This window comes from Tursiops truncatus, chromosome 18 (assembly GCF_011762595.2).
Source record: "Tursiops truncatus isolate mTurTru1 chromosome 18, mTurTru1.mat.Y, whole genome shotgun sequence".
Classification (NCBI taxonomy): Eukaryota; Metazoa; Chordata; class Mammalia; order Artiodactyla; family Delphinidae; genus Tursiops; species Tursiops truncatus.
Window position 1 is genome coordinate 21969855 of NC_047051.1, and position 20296 is coordinate 21990150.

At 34.6% G+C, this 20296-nt stretch overlaps 1 protein-coding gene across 6 annotated transcripts in view; it reads left to right on the forward strand.

The window, feature by feature from the left end:
* Positions 1 to 20296, forward strand: part of TSC22D1 (TSC22 domain family member 1) — a 135057-nt gene that overhangs the window by 18080 nt on the left and 96681 nt on the right. Inside the window, exons 2-3 of one of the 6 annotated variants that reach the window (XR_004522979.2) lie at positions 13087 to 13257; positions 14084 to 15858. The exons of 1 other annotated variant lie outside the window; for it this stretch is intronic. Coding sequence is in view for 4 of the 5 variants with exons in the window: in XM_033843366.2 (XP_033699257.1) it covers positions 13100 to 13250 (151 nt within the window). In the remaining variant the exon portion in view is untranslated. Of the gene's footprint in view, positions 1 to 504; positions 821 to 13086; positions 15860 to 20296 lie in introns of those variants that run through there. 4 more of the 6 variants (XM_033843366.2, XM_033843365.2, XM_073795217.1 and 1 more) reach the window with 4 other exon arrangements.

Sequence of the window (20296 nt, forward strand, 5' to 3'; positions counted from 1 at the left end):
AGGAGGGTAGGGTAAGTCCAAACTAGGTATCGTAACTAGTTTTCTGCCTCCATTTGTGAATCCCATAATAATAAACCACGAAACTGCATCCCAATCCTTTTAGGAACAAGTATATTTAATGCTTATTGCAGGTAAATAATATTTGGATTAGCAACCTCTTTAACTCTTCTTTTTTGTAAATTTGTATAAAATTGATGATAAATTCATTGGGAGCCTGAGGATTATACGACAGATGAGTCTAAGATTTCTTTCAGTGTATTACTGGCTGATATATTACTGTGGGTGAAATATTGTCAAGTAGCTTGGTCACGTGACTACTAAGTGATGGAGCTAGTATTCTACTAGGTGATTTGATTCCAAAGCTTGTACCACTCGGCTCTCTGTATCCGTGGGTTCTGCGTCCATGGATTCAACCATTCTCTGGTCGGTTGAATCTGAGGATGCGGAATCCACAGATGGGAAGGGCCAGTAGTATTGATACTGCTGTGGATTTGGTATCCACAGGTGGTCCTGGAACCGATTTCCCCGTGGATACCGAGCAGTGACTGTATTCTGAAGCATTTTGGAGGTTGCCATGGCCCACTGATAAGCAGCAAGAGGTGACAGTGGACAACTGTAAACAACAGTCGTTAGCCTGCAAGCATGGAGCCATTTGGCCTTAGACACTTCTCGTTGGTTCCTCACTGTGGTGCAGCGGCTTGGTGCTCCCGTTGATGATCCTCGCAATCTGAATTTAGTTATTTTTTTCTCGATACGTTTTCTATTCAAAATGATTAAACTTCCAAGTTTTTGCTGAAGAATAAACTTTTAATTTGGGAAATCTGCTTAAGTGGCATCAATTTCTGAATAATAAATTGATATAGAGATAAAGTTTTATGACATGAACATTTCAATAAATCAGACTGGTAGCCTTCCATTGGTCTCAGTGAGCTTTAAGTGTTACAAGCTGTTGATACTTATGTTATTTTTTTTGTTTCATGTGATCAAATTACATTACAGTACTTTTTAAAGTAGAAAACTCACTTTAATCACTTCAATCATAATAGCACATTGTGACTCAGATCTTTAATTCTGTACAGTTACAGCTTAGATTCACATCACATGCTTATTATTGGAACAAGAAAATGCTAATTTACATGAAGGTTTTTATATTAAGTTGAAAAACAGGATTTATCTAGTCTTTTCGCTCATTAACCTAGAAGGGGAAGTGTATTTTTTTTAAAATCTAAGACAATTGTATTACGTATTAATTCAAAGTTTTTATAAAGCTACTTTCCTTAATTTCTATTATATTTTTCCTGATTTACAAACATTGGAACTATAGAAAGAAGCAATTGGAATTTTTTTTGAATTGTAGTTAACAGTAAAGATTTATCTTAAAGGATATAGTAGCTTAATTAATCATTTAATAGTAATGTAGTATAAATCTTACTCACATGTTCCATAATTTTACTTTCCAGTAAGATGAAATAGCGAAAAGCTGCTGAAAGTCAGTAATTTTCACATCTTGTACAGTTGATTGCATTTCTAGACATTTTACTTATTGACATGCTTTCAACAGCCTAAAAAAAATCTGCCACTCTTCCCAATCCATGAGGCCGGTCACATTGAAGAGAGAGTGTTTTAAAGTGAGGTTACCATTGTGAAATGGATAGGCAAACTAACAGACTCACTTTGGGATTTTTCTTTATGTAAAGGTTTAGTTATGTTTCCAGTTATATTCAGATTCTTAGTCCATGAGGATCTACCAGTAGCTTCAGTTAGCTTTTTAAGAAATCGATCCAATATGCAAAAGCAAAAACAAGTAGACACATTGGCCTAACAAAAACCTAGTTGTGCTATATTTGGGCTTATGAATATGTGACCTAAATGCCATTGATACCAATGGTCTGAGTTAGAGGCTCAAAACATGAATAGGGGAGAAAAAAACAGAAATAGAAAGGTAGTAGAAGACCATTAAAGGGGATGGTAGGGAAGGAGGAGGATCTGGTGATAGTCATAATTTATTAAACAGTTTTGTTGCCTCCATCTGTAAATCTAGCTATATAAAGCATTTTAGAAAAATTACCTAAACTAGTTAAGCCATTGTCTGTTAGCCCAGGAGACTTTTTACATTTACAGTATTTCTGTTCTTTCTTGGTATTGTGTTGGTTTATTTATTTAAGAAATATTTATTAAATGCTTGTTATGTATGTTAACACTGAGCAAAGGTACTAAGGATGCAAAGAAAAAAAATCATGATTTTGGTTTTAAAGAGTTTTATCTAGTACCCTGAAGAAATATCCTAAGATCTTGATATATCTTCAGAATTATCCCAAGTTATATTATGCTTAGTTCTGTGTGTGATGTGCATGACAGCTTTTTTATTCACACAAGTTGATTAATCTAGGCTGTAGACTAATGAGCATAGAGCATAATGAGGTAGCGTTTAATGAGCATTAGCCTTGGCATCAGATGTGGCGTCTGATCTTGTTTATGCTACCTCTTCATTGTATGACCTTTGTAAATGTACGTGTAAGCCCAGTCTCCTTACCTGTTAAATGGGAGTAATAGCTATCCTTACACTGTTGTTGGGAGGATTAAAGGAGATGAAGTAAGTAATGCACCTGGCTCAGTTCTTAGTTTTGTAAACGGTGGCTGCTCTTATTGTGCCGGATAAGAATGATTCCATTCCTTTCTTACCCACTGTAAATTAAAACTAAAAGCTTGTCTACATATTGAGAGACTGTCTCCCTACTATAGCCTTCGAGACAAGTGATTCTGCGCCTTTGTGACATTTTTGGTTGTAGCCTGTCTCACCTTGGGCTCCATAAGAGAATTAATGCCTACAGGAAAAGAGTGACTACTTTCTCATTTCTCTTAAGAATAATGTGTATAGTATCACCATTCCAGATGCATAAGGTGAGTAGTGAATGTATTACATATAATGGAAGCGTAGTGAATGTATTACATATAATGGAAGCATCAGGGATTAATTCTTTTGCTGAATCCCAGGATGCTAGTACTATATCTGACTATTGGAGAAGTGCTTCAGACTTCTGAAAGTTACGGAAATAAAAGTTGTTACAAAGCACACTTTCCTCTTTCTTAATGGGGGCAGGGAATATGTAGAAGGAATGTAGTGTCATGTAGCAGTTTGTTGATACTCCAGAATACAACCATTTCCCTAATCAAATGATTCTGAAACTCTTTCATTGTAAAGATTGTTTTAGACAGGCATAATGCCCTGAAGACCATCTGTTCCATGCTCGGTCCCATATGGGACTGAACACTTACATCCTTAGAATGAATGGAGTTAATCAGTTTATTTTAAATAAGATAATGAGTCAGTACCTGTTTTTTAAGTTTCAAAGATTCATTGAACTGGATTTTGAAATCTAGTTTAAAAGTTTCAAAACTAGTGTTTTGGGAATACTAGTTCTTCAAGTAAAAAAAAAAAAAGTTCTAGAGCCCAAGAATTTGGGGGAATGCTTTTTGACTTACACATCTTAGAGATGGACATTGCATTTTAGTTTATTGAAGATTGAGAAATTCTGCAGAAGGGAGACAGTTTTACTTATTGACTCCAACTCCTTTGAACATACAGCACCTGTTAATGTCCTGTAGACCCGGTGTGTTTTGGAATACACTTCGGGAAATATTGATCTGCTTCATTTTATATGTGAGAATATTCTGGGTCATATAGCTAAGTGATGGCAGGCCTCAACTGGATCCCATCTCTACATTTATTATTCTACGTGAACAGTTCTTTTTCTGCTATACCACCCTCTTTTCTGTAAGTATTTGATTTATTTTAGAAATAAAAATATAATTGTCATGTGAAAGTATATACCAAGTATATACCATCTGGCGGAAGTTTAAGAACATATTTTGAGAAGTATAGCACTGACATATTTGCAGCCTCATTTAATTGGCCCTGTCATTGTGAATGGTTTGCAGATCTTAGGGATGGCCTTCATACGAGTTTACTATATTCCTGGGGGAAATCTAGTTAACTCCATAAACATTCAAAGATAGGGAAGCTAATCAGAATTGGTTCTATGCTTTCATTAGTAAAATATAGAAATTTTACTAACTTTGTTTTTCTTATGCTTTAGAGTTAAAGCTTGACATTGCTAACAAAGGAGCCAATTAAACAGTCTCATCTCCCATTTATCCATTTCCCACGTTACACTTATTTGAGCAATGGAATAAGAAAGGAGTACCGAAAGGGATGTCAAATTCTGAGAAAAATTGAAGTCTTCTGGGAACTAAAAGGATTTATCAAAGGAGTGAAAAGAATGGGTATTGGAGATGTTCCTGAAGATGTATTAGTAGATTAAGGTCTTTTTGGCTCTTTTGGGAATGTCTTTGAAGATAGACCACCATAAAACTGCAGGAAGTCAGAACTTTCAGAGTATTAATACTAGCTGCATTCGGCAGTATCAGAGATTTGATTCAAGTTTTGAAGGAAGAACGGAAAAAGGTTTTTTTCCTACTCAGAAATACTGTAATCTGGTATTCTGAGTAAAATTTAAAGGAGTGCCTTATTAAAACATGTGAAGGAATATACATGAATTTCATTTCTTCGAGGAGGTATGTCCACATTTGTCGTTTTCTCACTTGCTGAACTGAAAACTTGAGTTCTGGTAGCAGTGGCACTTTCAAGGCCTTAACCCAAGATCTGTGATGGCTTTGCAAAGTTGTGTTGATAGCCCATACAGTGTTAACTAAACTTCATGTATCTGTTTTATATCAAATCATATTTCTTAAATTGTTGATTATTGATGGTGGTATATTCTTTTCCCTTCGTACCTTTTCACCATATTCTTTTTGGCAGTATTTTCCTTTTCAAGACCTGGATTGTGACTGTAAAATCTTACTTACAAAATGTTTGGAAAGTAGAATCGGCTGTGAAAGCTGTGAATGGTTGGTAAAATACCAGGATTAAAGGTTTGTTCCAGGATTTAAATTTAGTATATAGCATATCAGGTTAGGCATTTTTTATTTTTCTGGTTTGTAGTTTCATTACTGTGTAGATATTAACTACCTGATGAGTATTTGACAAACACAGGCTTTCTTAGTTTCTGATGGTTTACTGACCTGGGCCCTGAAGTTCAGGATGCCCTCTGTCTAAGACTTATGGATGTGTTGGCCTTATGCCTTTCTTTTTGTCACTGCAGGCTCAATGGCCAGACAAGTTATATAACTTAGAATAGGGTAGATTAAAGGTGCTATTTGTAATTAGATATTTGTCCTGTCTTTTCAAAAGCCTACCCCATTTTATTGATAAAGAATTTGAAAGCATCCTGTTCTTGTATAAAGTGCTGAGTGCTCCTGATACCATACTTCCATTGAGATGAGTGTATTTATATTGATTTTTATTAGACTCAGGTTGGGACGAGGAAGGGAGTGACCTTCCTTTGATTTTGTCTTTGTGTACAGAAGAATTTGAGTAGATATAGTGAAAGCTATCTGTAAGTAATATTTAAAATATATTAAAATTGAGGACAACTACAACGTCCATACTGAATATTATACACTCAGTGACAAACTAAAGACTGTTCTCTGGGTAGCAGAATTGAGCTCTGAATTAGTAGAGAATAAAATGCAATTTGTTATTGCTAGATCATTATTCTAATCATGCTTGTAACAAATGATGACTTAAATTATAGAATTATATAATGTACTTTATATAATTTTTAAAGTACATTAAGGTAATTGAACTCATTAAACTCTTTGAGATTTTTATACATGTAAGAGAGTATCCTATATATTTATTTGTTAGACAGGTCAATAGATATGTGACATATAAACTAGAAATTAAAATTCTGCATTTTGCTTTTTTGTAGATACTTTAAAGATGAGAGGAATTTTGGATTACCTTTTCAACAAAGTTTTAGATACAGGTCTTTTAGTATCAGTAGAAACATCTGTTGTTCCTAGATATTTATGTTGTTGATATTGAGTTTTGCTGTATTTTATTTCTAACTCTTATTGCCTTGTCAAACTTTCCTGGGTTGATAGAAATGGCAAAGCAAATAACTGTCAACTGATCTATGTTTAAATGAAATAGAAGGAGAGAATTTCAGAATTCTACTTAAAACATTTAATCTATCATTTTATCATATACTAAGTATTTTGAAAGAAAATAATTGTTAATCAAAATAATATGATTTGGAAAAGTATAAAATTAGTGAAAACTGAGGATCTTGGAGACAAACTGGTTTTTCAGTTTCCTGCTCTACAGCCTACTAGGTGTGTGATCTTAGCCGAGTTACTTTACTATGTGCCTTAGTTTCCTTATCGGTAAAACTGTGATGATTGTACTGTGTATGTCATTGAGTTATTGTGAGGATCAAATGAAGCAATATATATTATATATATATATATATAATGCATAATATATTGCTGTATACTAAGCTCTCGATAAATGTTAACAAAATTAAACAAAAGTTTATGTATGAATATTGTAACTGATTTTATAAGTGAAGGTATATTATTTGGGAGTTTTATAATTTGACTTTTAGCAAAAAAATGTTAGAGGGATATTTATGGTGCTATACATTGTTTCTTATGGAAGTTTTTAGGGAAAATGAGCAGAAAAGTTTATTCCTTCCATTTTTATTATGCAGGAATAAAAATTCATACATGGTAATTTATTTTTATTTTTTTATTGGAGTATAGTTGCTTTACAATGGTGTGTTAGTTTCTGCTGTACAGCAGTGTGAATCAGCTATATGTACACATCTATCCCCTCCCTGTTGGACCCCCGACCCCTCCCAACCCCGCCAATCCCCCCCCTCTAGGTCACCACGGAGCATTGAGCTGAGCTCCCTGTGCTATACAGCAGGTTCCCACTAGCTAGCTATTTTGCACATAGTAGTGTGTATACATACATGGTAATTTAAATTTGAAGACTTTTTAAGCTACTTACTCTATTATATGTTTGCTTTAGTCTAAAGTTAATTTCCACTCTAGTTTAACATAAACATAATTCAGTTTTTCTCTTTGTAGGAGAGAAGATATTTTTTGATCTCTCATACTTTCTTCTGAATCAAAGTTCTCTGTATAGAGAACTATTTATCAAAGAAATTAAAAAGCATAAGCAAGGGCTTCCCTGGTGGCGCAGTGGTTGAGAGTCCGCCTGCCGATGCAGGGGACACGGGTTCGTGCCCCAGTCCGGGAAGATTCCACATGCCGCGGAGCGGCTGTACCCGTGAGCCATGGCCGCTGAGCCTGCGTGTCCGGAGCCTGTGCTCCGCAACAGGAGAGGCCACAACAGTGAGAGGCCCGCGTACCGCAAAAACAAAAGCATAAGCAAGACTGTCACCATCTGATTACTTTTCTGATATTAGTACAGAACATAATGCTGTCATTTCCACTAGAATTAGTTTTTAAAGAAAGATCGGAGTGAACTTTCTATCAATAAAAATTGTAGATTTATATTTCTTCTCAGTGAACATTCCATAGGTATGTCACATATTCAGGACCTTTTGTTTTATATTTTTAACTTTATTTTAAAATAAATTTAGACTTAACGTTGCGAAAATAGTACATAGAGTCCCCGTATACCTTCACCCAACTTTTCCTAATATTCATAGAAGAAATATAGAAATCAGGAGTTAACATTAATACTAACCGATCTGTAAGCTTATTTGCATTTTGACCATTGTCCATTAAATCACCCTTTTTTGGTCCAGGATCCTATCTAGAATTTTACAGTGTACTTAATTGTCATGTCTCTTTAGTCTCCTTCAATCTGGGCTAGTTCTTCATTCTCTTTGCCTTTTGTAACCTTGACAATTTTGAAGAGTACTAGCTAGTTTGAATATTACTGAACTTGTGTGTCTGATGTTCTCTCTTGGTCAGATTGAGAATTATATATTTTTGGAAAAAGATTCCACTGAAATGATGTTATGTCTGTGTCAGTACATTATATCAGGAGTTACATGATATCGATTTGTCCCATTACTGGTGGCGATAAAAGATGATTTGGTTAAGGAGGTGACTGCCAGGTGTCTACACTGTTGATTTACTCTTTTTCCCTTTGTAAATGATAAGTGTCTTTGGGGAGATATTTTAAGACTATGTAAATACTGTTTCTCAAAATACTTCCACTAATTTTAACATAAAATTATGTTCACTAAGGTTTTCTTTGTTTCAAAGAACAGAGCCTTTTTCATTCAAAGGAGGCAGTGGTCAATTTAAATGTTTCTGTGTTTAGTCATCTTGACCCTGAAGTTGCCTTTTTAAAGGCAACTTGATTCTGAATTCTTTTTATAGTCGGTATATATTTTTATGATTGCCTTTTATCTTTTATTCTATAGAGCATTAACTACTCTAAAAATGTATTGTGCATTTTCTTTTTTTTACCTGTTTTACTTCCTCATCTTATAGTCAGTGGAACATGAGGACATAATTGGATTAGCTATTTTTTTTGTTTTTTTTTGTGGTATGCGGGCCTCTCACTGTTGTGGCCTCTCCCCTTGCGGAGCACAGGCTCCGGACGCGCAGGCTCAGCGGCCATGGCTCACGGGTACAGCCGTTCCGCGGCGTGTGGGATCTTCCCGGACTGGGGCACGAACCCGTGTCCCCTGCATCGGCAGGCAGACTCTCAACCACTGTGCCACCAGGGAAGCCCAGGATTAGCTATTTTTTTCTTTTCTATCTTTGAACAAACACTTGACATTTAAACCTAGTGGAGTAACTTGAATCCCAATAACATTTCGGGATAGTATCTTTTCCAAAAGGATGAAGAGAAAATATATTGGTAAATCTTGGAATTTGGTTAGATATTGATTTCTTAAAACAATCTAATAGGGTTTTTCACTTTCATTACAACTTTCTTCTCTGTTAGGTAATTGCTTTCCATGCTGTGCATTCCTTAAAGTTCCAGGCTTTCTTCCTTATTTTAGTGTTTATAAGGTGTATCCCGTTTGACAATATATACAAGGTTCTGGTTTAGATAGAGCCTTTTCCTCCAGAGTCAGTACAATACCGTGGCTAACTAATTCTGAGCAAGCTGGGCTTTGTTTGTCTGTCTGCTTTTTGACAAGATCTCTCACTTTTTAAAATTGAAAAATTGAAATTGGGTGTTCTGGCAATATCCGGTTTGGTTTTTTGTTTTTTGTTTTTTTTTACTAATTTTAGGTCTGGAAAAGAACATTAGAAAATCTATAACGGGTGTTGTAATTTAGCTAAAATTTGTGTCACCTCAGGATAATACCTTTGACGTTTCTGCTGATCATATTTAGAAATTAATCCTAGAAGCTGATGAGCCCCAAAAGAGAATCCATGGAACTAATACACTTTCAATAGTTTTTATTTCCTTTAGGATAAGAAAGTTTAACTTTAGATACCAGCCACTTGACAAAATTCTGCTTACTTTTTGTTTCTTCACCGGTAGACTTCGTTCATTTGTAAAACGTTTACTGAATTTATTTAATTTGGTGTATAGTGTAGGGGCTGGAGATGCAAAGACTCACTGCTTCTCTTAAGGATGTTCTTTCATTTTCTTCTTAATGCCATCTGGGGCTGATCTGGACACTGGGAGGGATTTGTGGGAAATTCTTATTCTTTTTAGAAGTGCCTTACAACTAGTAACAGTGAATGATAAAAGGTGAATAAGAAAAAGATATTACTGTGTCCTGCTCCCAGTTTAGAGTAGTAGAATGTTTTGTTTTATAAATAATCTGTAAATCTATAACTTAATAATTCCGACTTCAGATTGGTCTTCTATAACACAAGTGAATAGAAATCATAGTCTTTGTAGAAATGTGTTACCTTCAATTTCATTGCTTAAAAATGATCAGGTGTAGCTTTCCCTCTTTCATTGATATTAGAAACGCTTAAAAGTAATAAACAGTATATGCTCATTTAGTAATTTAGTATTGAGAACAAATATTGCAAATAGTCTAGTTTGTACATTTTGGGAGAATTTCTCAGAGTGGTATTTATATATAAAATACTTAGATTGTTTCTGATTTGAATGTGACTTGATTTTCAGTAAGAATCTTTAAACTTTTAAGTATTAATGGAAAATATTAAAATCGTAGATGAATAGACCTTCTAACACCTTGTTTGAGTTCCTTTGTGGCATTTCAGCATTGCTGATTTTATTAGCTTTGGTTTGGAATTTCTTCTTTAGTGGTTGAAATGCAAGCCCTGCAGTGGAGTAATTTCTTTTTTCCCTCTTGAAACATCACATAGAAGAATGCTGTATACTGAAACAGAATTAGGGTAGGTCCTACTATGTCATTCTTGTGAGCCTCCATCAGTAGTAGTCTTGCAAAGGCTGTCCTTTCTTGTTTGAATAATGATCTCATTTTGAAAGTGCCTTTACATTTTTCTACATAAGTGATATGATACACTATCTAATCCACAGTCTTCATAGATTATTAACTCCTGAAGCAAGAGAGATGCAGCTGTCCTCAATGATTCAAAATAATTTCTATTTAGGGAAATTTGTTTAATTTTTTTTTTGAGTATGAATATGTTGAATCCACAAGTTTTGGCATACTTCAGGCAGAGCAAAGAAGTTATATCCTGAAAGTAATCTGACTTGGGAGAAGTTTATAAGTGGATCTATTATTTCTTCAGCCAACTCTCATATTTAACTTACCCTATAACCTAACCTAAGGACTTTTTTTTTTTTTTAAATCTAAGTTTGTTGCATTTTTAATTTATATACTCTGTGGGGTCTGGTAAATAAGTCAAGGGTTTGGAGCTCCTACTGAAGGAGAAATTGTAAACTTAGACCATTATTAATCTGAGCAAGATACGATTTCTTGGGAGTTGTTTTTCATTTTCAAAGTGAAGTGGGCTTCTGAACTTAAATTACCAAATAATTCTGTTCCATAATGGAATGCTCCCCTTTTGCCTGTATTTTCAATCAGATATATTGTTACTAATTAGTGTTTAAGAAATGAAGGAAAACTGGGAAATTTGGAAAATCATATCTTGTTTATAGTTTCTGAATATATTTTAAACTGTATCTTAATCAAAGTAGTTAAGTTTTACTTAGATCTCGTTCATTTGGGAGTCTTTAATAATTTTCACGGTTTATATTGCAATATTATTAGATATGAAAAAGAATGATTTGTCAAGAAAATTGATTAGAAAAGGCTGGAGGATGATTGTTTAATAATTTTAAAAGCACTTTTGTAGCACCTGTTTCCACTGTATAGGTCCAATGAAAATAAGTAAAATAGCTCTGATGTATCAATTTTAAGCTCATCTGTTAAAAAGCCACCTCTTAAGAACTCCAGCTGTGGAATACTCTGCTCTTCGATTTGTGAGTTTGGGACCCTTGCAAGTACCTAGTTAGATTGTATTTCTTGAGACATTCAGTATTCAGATCTTTTTCTTTTTTGTGCTCCTTTCCTCTTGCCGTCCCTCATGTTCCTACTCAATGTGATTCTACTGCAGAATACTGTTTAAAGACTTCAGGATTTAAAATCTGTTGGAAACTTACAGTGGAAAATAGCTCCACGTAGGCTCATAGCTTTTGTAGTTATTTGTTTGGTACCTCATGTTGGATGGCAGTTTCACCCCCTTGCCTTCTTTAGATTTGTTTTTTCATTTCTTTGCTTAAATTCTGGAAATTACAGATTTGATGGTTAAATTTGTAGGTTTTCTTTTCTTAGTCCAAACTGTTTACATTATTCACTTGTAGAGACTTGAATATATTCCTAAAGTACGGAAGGGTTATTAGCTCATTCCTTCATCTTCAGGCTTTAAAAAAAAAAAACAACATTTAGTCTAACTGTTGTTAGGTAATGGAATAACCATTCCTTTTCAGCTGCTGGCATATTTCCAAACTGGCCGGCAGAGCCAGGAGGAAATGAAGGCATTAAAAACTAACTTTGGTTGGTTGCCACCTTCTTAGTGCTGAGACTATAACCTTTGTTGGTTGATTGATAGAGAACAGGAGAGCACAATCCTCGTTCCACTAACAGGTAAGGAACCCTTGTGATGACCAGTTGGTGTGAGAGAGACATTATTTGATAGCATTTTTTCTTAATTTATCCCCAAATATAACATGTCCCTGAAGTCGCATAGTGTGACTGCCTGTGTTCCATCCAGCAGGAATACGCAGCACCCTTCTGTTTAGAGTGAGATCTGAAATTTAATACTCATGTATCACTCTGTACCACAAAGTATAATTGATCTGTTTTCTACGGTTAAAATTTATCCTGCAGTCCCTGTAACTTTAAATACCTATCTGTCTGTCTTATTCTCCTTTCAGCTTTTCCTTGCTGAGATGCTGTGTCCTTTGAACTTCCTTCTCTTAGTTACCTAATCTCTATAATAAAGTAAACTATTTTCCAGTATCTTTATCATCATCTGTTATTTGGGTATATCTTACTGCTTAAATTTCTGCATTGTAGCCATTAATGATTATTTCCTGGTCCTTCTTGACCCCAAACCAAATGATCATGTGTTTGAAAAAAGATTTTTAGTCTGTATTGCCTGTATCCGCAATTCTGCCCTCCCGCTTTTAAATATGAGTGCTTGAAGAATAAATCTTTTTCAGTGACAGTAGTCATAGCTTGATAAAATTCAGGTTTCGTTTTATATTGCTATAATATGGGACTGTAGTCTGATTAACTCGTTAAATTACTGAAAACTTAAAAACTGAGAACAAATCCAGCTTCTTAGACAATTCCCAAGGTTTAGTGGTATTCCCGTTAATATGCTTGATTATTCTGTTTCTACTTTGCAATCCGTCTTCTTCTCTTTGACAGAAGAGTTAATTGGGACTTCCTTGATATATCTGAGGTCGAGTGCCTTTCCCTGTCCCTTTAAGACAACTGATCTTGTTTTCCAGTCCTAATTGATCATTTTTGGATTTGGTCTTCCACTTGAAGTTGGGTGGTTTGTCACAGAACATGTTACGGCTTAGACCAAGATAGGTCCCTTCTTAATAGTGACTGAGGAATGAATCATTTGTGGTGACAGACTTCTAAAATTCAAATTAAGAAGGCACTAAGGAAAGTATGCCCAAATGTAGCTCCTTTTTATCCTGAGGATAAGTCATTACAAGCTCAAATGACCAGAGAATGTAATTTCTTAATAAGAATTTTTTCTTAAATCTATATTCAGCTCTCTATTTCAGTGCTTCTCTCCTACCAGAGGTGCAAGGAGTGATCCTAGAACCACAGATACAGCCAAGACCACGGAGAGCTTTTGACGTCAGGGGTCCACTTTCTCCACTGAACCCTTGGAGGCAGAATATCCAGCTTCTGGAGAGAGTTGGGAAAGGATAATAAACAAGTGGGTGCTTTCCATTATTTACTTGGGTTTATTTATAGACTGGAGTGTCCTTCCATTGCCCATTTAATTCTACTGTTAAACTCCTTGGGTTCATAGAAGAACCAAGTGGGGCTGCAATCTGTTTGTTTTTCTAAGAATGCTAACTAGTGCCCGTTCCAGAAAAGAGACCTAAAATTTATTTTAATTTTCTCTCCAGATAACTAAAGCAGTGGGTGATTTGGGGGTACTTGATTTGGTGAATGCCTGTGTAGTCCACAGGAATTTTTAAAAGGAAATATTTGCCCATTTTAGCCTTTACTGGTATTAGTGTACTAAGTGCTCTTTTATATTCCAGTATTTAAGAAGTTTCTTTATTTCGTCTTTGGGCAAGCTGGGCATCTGAATTCTCCTAATTTACACAGTCTGATGTCCAGGTGTTATCCTACCCTGTTAGTGAGAACTTTTTGGTCTTTTTCCTACCTCAAACTTTAGGACTTCAAATTAAGTAGATCTTTAAACAAGATGCAATGATAGTACCATTATGGTTTTACTGTCAAGTCTAGGCTTCATTCTTTAATAAGATACATACGAATGAATATGAGTTTCAGGATATAACAAGGCAAAAGAGCCTTTTCCTAGATTTTCCCCATGGCATTAAGATGGTTTTCTCTTAGTTTCTTTGATGCCAAGGGTAGGATTTGATTCCAGGAAGTTCTTATCACCTGCACTGGGTAGAACGTGAAGTTGGTGGCTTTGGCAGGTTTTCATTTCTCCTTGGTGGATCCCTTCTGTGACTCCAGGTATCTTGATAATGGGAGACCGGTTTATTTGTTCTCTAATTGCCCAGATTTCTTTCAACTGGTAAACATCATACTTCAGCAAAAGGAACTCTTCTAGCAGAGCCTTCATGGATGATATCTGTCACACATGCAGCAGCTGCAGTTTGGAAGGCAGTGGTGAACGGAGCCACGCATTATATCTAGAAGACACAAGGATGAGAGAGCCACCTGATCTTGCCATTGATAAACTTTAAGATTTACTCTGGTGTACTCTTGGTCTGGAAACGGAAAGGCTCAAATAATGACGTAATTTTTTCAGATTGGAATTTTACATGGCCATGAAAATAATTCCTTTTTATTCAGAAGACTGAAATAGAGGAAGCATGAGAGACACCTTTCTTTAAAAAGCAGCTCTCTGTATCTGTTTCACTTAAAAGATTTGTGGGATTGAAAATCACCTTAATGAAGCAGGCAGACTTTTTATTTTTTAGTAGTCTGGGAGATCCAAAAATCGTAATGAAACTGTCTTTTGTTGCCTGACACTGAAAGGAACTAGGAAATATAAAGGGTGAACTTCTTAATTATTCCCAAATTACTTTTAATATTAGGATGCACTTTTTAAACTTTTTCTAGTCTTGGACCTTATTCTTATTTGTCAAATCAACAAAGATTCCAGCATAGGAGTAGAGACGTCTTTGAGTTCAGTCTTCTAAAGTAGTAAATACCTGTTAAACTTGAGGTATCGTTCTGCATTGCAGGCGTTCTAAAGTTGAATGATAACTGAAAAAAAAGAGGTATTTTATAGAGCAAAAGCGATTAGTAGTAGTAGGATAAGCCTCTATGTGTGAATAAGTGTTGCAAGATAGTTATCCAAACTTATCGATAAATTGATGGCGGTAGTGATCAAAATGTTTTATTTCTCTTTTTGGTATCTATTTAACTGGTCAGTCGAAAGCTGTTAAAGAAGTTTTTAAAAGTTATGCAATGCTGCCAGTTTGTTTTATTTGGTATAAATTTTAAGAATAGAAATTCTAGAGATAATAATATGGAAGCATCTAAATGTCTTAGGAATCTTAAAGGTTTTGGAAACCCACATTTGCTAGATTATAACCTGGCCTTCAGTCTTCTCGGCTATTTGTGAGGCCTGTTTTCCCCTCATTTATTATAAATAAACTTTTGTATGTACAGTACTTAAAAGTAAGTTTAAAAGGTCAATTTGAACTAAAATTTCCCTAGAGAGCTCTGAATTCCCATAAACAATTACAGCTTTTTACTCTTGATTTGTTTCTGTTAAAAGTTAGTACGATAGTTGTTACAAACACATATAAATTAAAAAACAACTACTCAACATTTTAGAAAGAACTCAGGGAACTGAAAGTGAGATTCGCTTGGAAATTTAGTTGAACTCTTTGAACCACAGTACAAACGAGTTTATGGCCTGTGAGGTTATTAGCCTTTTGTTTCAGTTTTGAAGAAGTGATTTAAACTCTTAATCCCATTAATCTCATGCTTTGATTAAATTTTAGCTTTGTTCCTTAAAGTGTGCAAAAGAAATGAAGTGCATTTCTATTCATCTCATGCCACTAAAAGCTATTTAAAAGTGAAACTTGATGTATATTAATGTGAACTGATGTGTTTAAACTTTTATTTTGATACGTTTTCCTTTCAGATTTTTAAATATTTCGTGTCACAATATGCAGTCCTATATTTTTCAGTGTTTATTTTATGGATATTACTATAAGCTAATTTTTTTCTAGAATGACTGTGTAATATTTGTATTATGTGATCATTTGAAAAACTAATAAATATTTTCTCCATAAAAAAATGCACTTACTGATAAATGGCTTATTTTTCTTTCAGGAGTAGAAAATGGAAACTACAACAGTATTTTTAAGTGTATTTTAATTTTATGTGTCTTCTTCTAAGTATTTCTGAATATATATCCTATCCTTGTATATGTTGAACTCTTTTGAGAAAAAAAATTATTTTAAACTGTTGAATTAAAATGATTCTCCTTGGGTCACCCAGTGCCAAATGTAGGAAATAGGTGATTTATTTAGTCTATTTTTGCATTTTCCTGATTAGCTTCATCTTAGCTTTGTTTCCAGAATTGGATTGTTTTAGATGCCGTTTTTATATGCCAGTTTTGCAAACCATTAAAACTCTTGAGCTAATATCATAAATACCAGGAGTAATATGGTCACATCTTTTAAAGTGAGATCTTGATAATCAAAGACCCTCACAAAATAGCATACAAAAGACAGTTCCTCTATTCAGAAAAAGAATATTTGAAAACAACGGCTGATTGGAGAGCTACCCAATTTGTGGGTGCTGTTAATAGGAGAAGAAAATGTTTTATATTTTAATGTTCTCCTTGAACAAATAATTGTAGGAGGGGAAATCTTAGAGTCTCTTGCTTTTAACCTTATCAAAACAACATGGAAAAGGATAACATTGGGTTTTAATGATTCTTGTCTTTATATCTACATAAACTTAATCAAAGCCACTGGAACAATTTACCTTTCCTATGCAGAGTCTGCTAGAAGCAAGAGGAGATTTCCCTTTTGATTTGAAGAAAACTCATAAGAAGTGGACTCCTAAAATTAAAAATGAACATTATGATAGGGTCCTAGGCAAGAAATAAAAGTTTGATTAATGACAATTTGCGGATTAAAATGAAAGAATTTGGCTCCCTGAAGAAATTATGCTCTGAAAAATGAGAATTATAAAAGGAAATTATGATTTAGAATAGCTACTATATTTGTGGGGGGTGGTGGCGGGAGAGGAGCTAAAATTCTTGGCTTTATTAGTCTGGTAAGTTTGGGAAAGATGAGTAAAGATTGTGTGGATAAAATTTTGCTTTTAGATTTAAAGCTATTAAAAGGTTTACAGACATAATGTATTTCTATGGAAGATGGAAGGCTGTATTTTCCTTGAATACAAAAAAATTTATAAGTCTTACCTATATGTGTATAGAAGGGTAGGGTTGGGGGGTTAAATAAAAATCTTGCACTGGAAATTTCAAACATATTGTAAAAATAATGGTGAAATGAGAGTTTTAAATAATTTTCATTACAGGGACTTTTCCCTACACTGTCAATAGCTTCAAAATAAAAACATTACAGAATGTTGAACATGGCTTTATCTCCGAGGTGTAAGAACGTAGGCTTATTGTTTCACCATGATTCATGGGATTAGCTATAGGAAAAAGTTTTGTTTTGTTCTTTAGTGAGGAAACAGTTTTATTTTAACATAGCTTCTGTTTTAAAAAAGGTAAAGGTAACGTAAGCAGTGTGACTGCAAAGTACTGACCTTGTAGCTTATTGTTAAATATGTGCACAGATCTTACTGTATTTTGCTGTATTGAAACAATTGAGCAAAATGTCAGTGCCTAGATGTCTAAGCGATTTCTTGATTTTTTAAAATTCAGGTATTTTTATTTCCCATTTAAAAAAATTCACATTAACGCAGTCCTGAAATGTGAAAGATTTGTGTTTCCAAAATAAGCACATAGGTGCTCTTTAAAGTTTTTTCCCACTAAATGTACATCTAAGGTAATAAGATCACTGCAGTAAAAAAACGCTAGGGAACTATGAAGGGCGCATCGGAGTTTTCAGGAATTACGATCAAAGGGATCTCTACTCAAGAGGTAAGGTATGGCATAGGTAGAAAAAGTGTTCAAAATGTGTTCAGTGCAATGTCTGATGATAAAGTAAACTACAACAGATATCCTTTGATTTTCAGACAGATGTAGAATTAGGAAGATAATTTTTCTTAAGAATCTCAGAGAAGAGCAATGGATAAACCACAGATTTGTTTTTGCATGACTTTGGAGTGCATTTAGAAACAAATATCTGCAGACGTTGTACCCTTTTGGTACCTGGCCTGAATATATCCCATGGCATCTCCTACCCTTGCTCTCATAATGTTTAATTTAGTATTTCTTAAGCCCTGAGAACTGTTAAAATATTGTACTTCGAATGGAAAGTTGAGTACAGATTCCTTGAGGTTATTGCCTGGCTTCATGTTTGCTGTGTCTGCCTGTTTTTGTTCAATGAAACCTAGAATTTAGAAAACAGTAGCTGTACTGAGGAATTTTAACTTCGGTTTGAGAAATTAGAGTTTTATAAACATTCACTTACACTGTAATTCGGGAATCTGTTATATTAAGGATTAAGAAATAATATTGTTGGCTAGTATATAAAGTTGTTCAGACAAGAAAGTTATACTGTTGTTCTGTAAGGTATATTAAATAGGTTCAAAGAATCAAGTGTTAGCATAATATGTAGTATATCTAGAAACAAAGGAAAATGCAGTATTCAGTACAGGTGAGCTAAAAAAATGATTTAGAATTTTTTTCTAGAATTACTAGTATAATTTACTCAATAGATGGCAGTATAGAAAACAGAGTAACCTTCCATCCTATCTTTTTGATTCTTTTTATAAGGACATCAGCTCGTGGACATTTGGCTTTTATTTAAGATAGTTTGCTGTCTGTTCTGCATTTGCCTTTATGCAGAGCAAATGATCATATTGCTGTGATCTAGTGACAGCACTCACTACATCAGTGAGGTAGCTGATTCCATGTTCAGGGATGCTCTGATGGTAAGAAGTTGACCCAGAATATGCTTCCATGTCATTTTTTATTTGAAAATTACCTTAGAAATTAGCTAGATTAGCATCCTTATCTGTAAAATAAAGTATGTAAAATTTTACATACAAGATAATTGATATCTGGGAACAATACATGTATTTCTAATATCACATAGTTTATTAAAGGTCTGCTGTAGGATTCAAGTCTCTTGACTCCAGGCTCAGAGATCTGTACTGAACTGTACTTTATTGCCTCATCATGTTAGTCCTAGTTCTGGGCTGGGCAACGTAGAGCGAGTTGATGCCCTTCACATATGATAGTCTTCAGGTATCTTAAGATGGCTGTTACACTCCATCAATTCCAAGCGCAAGTTTCCCGCCCCCCCAACAGAGTAAGCACACCTCCATTTTTTTTTTTGCTCTTATTCATGTAGCATGGTTTTGAAATCCTTAAGAGTTTTGTCAGTCTCTGAACATGCTTCAGTTTATTCTTCTTAACGTGTGACACTGAACCAACACAGTACACGCTCAGCTTGTGTTTAGCCCTGTGACTCATACCATTTTGTTTATCCTTACGTATTTAGCCAGTCAGGTGCTTAATTTTACGAGATTCTCTTGGACAAAAGAGTTACATAGTGATATACAAAAAATTTTGTTTCAAAAAATTAGGCCGGTACAGACTAATGTGCACAGTTCAGAGGAAGAGAAAAAAATTCACTCAAGGTAATAGCTAAGACCTTGAGAAAGCAATCAAAGAAGTACCATCTTCATTTCAATTATTGCTTAATTTTGACTCATATAACTATAAATTCCATATTAAATGGCTTGTGTAATGTAAAATGTTATTTTTCAGGTTGTCCTTAGTAATTTAAGAGGAGCCAGGCCCTTTGGAGCTAAACTGTTGACACGGCACTGACATTGAGAAGAAAATGAACTTGTGTTTAGTAACATAATTAAAACTAGAAAGGAAAGTCAGTGCTTCAGTGGAGAAGTTTGAGATACACCCCAAACAGCTGAAGATGGTGGAGCAGTGGCCCTGGAAGTCTGAGAGTGTGACCAAAATTCTAATGAAAGCACAGTCTTATGTTGCTTCTTGAAATATAGTGCAAATACTCAAGCAACGTTGTTTTGGTATAACAGTGTTTTAAGTTACCAGTTAAATAGCTTTTCCCCCCCAGATTTTAAATTGAGCTCCAGGAAGACACAAGGTGTTTATTTAATGGTTGCATGTACTTTTAGGGTATGCGTACCTTTGTTTGAGAAATACTGGTTTGAGACAGGTTGTGTTCTACCTTACCGGAGTTAGAATTTGGGGACAAATGAGGGAGAAGGAAAAGAACAACCATTTACATGCCTACTCTGTGCAGCTTTTGCTAAGTGCTTTACATATATTTATCTCATTAGATCCGGTTGACCTATGAGAAAGGTAATTTTTTATTTTACACACAAAGATGCTGAAACTCAGAGGTTACAACGCCTGCCCAAGGGCACATAATCAAGCAATGAAAACGGGGTTTAAAAGATTTATCAAAATCTAAAGAATTGTATCACACCATTGATTGTCAAATATCTTTGCCAAAAAGAATGCATATTCTCAGGAAAATTTCACATAGAACCTCAGTGTTTAAAGTAGATAAAAGGGATTTTTGATTTAATATGCATTTTTTGAGAGTAGTTTTACAGAAAAA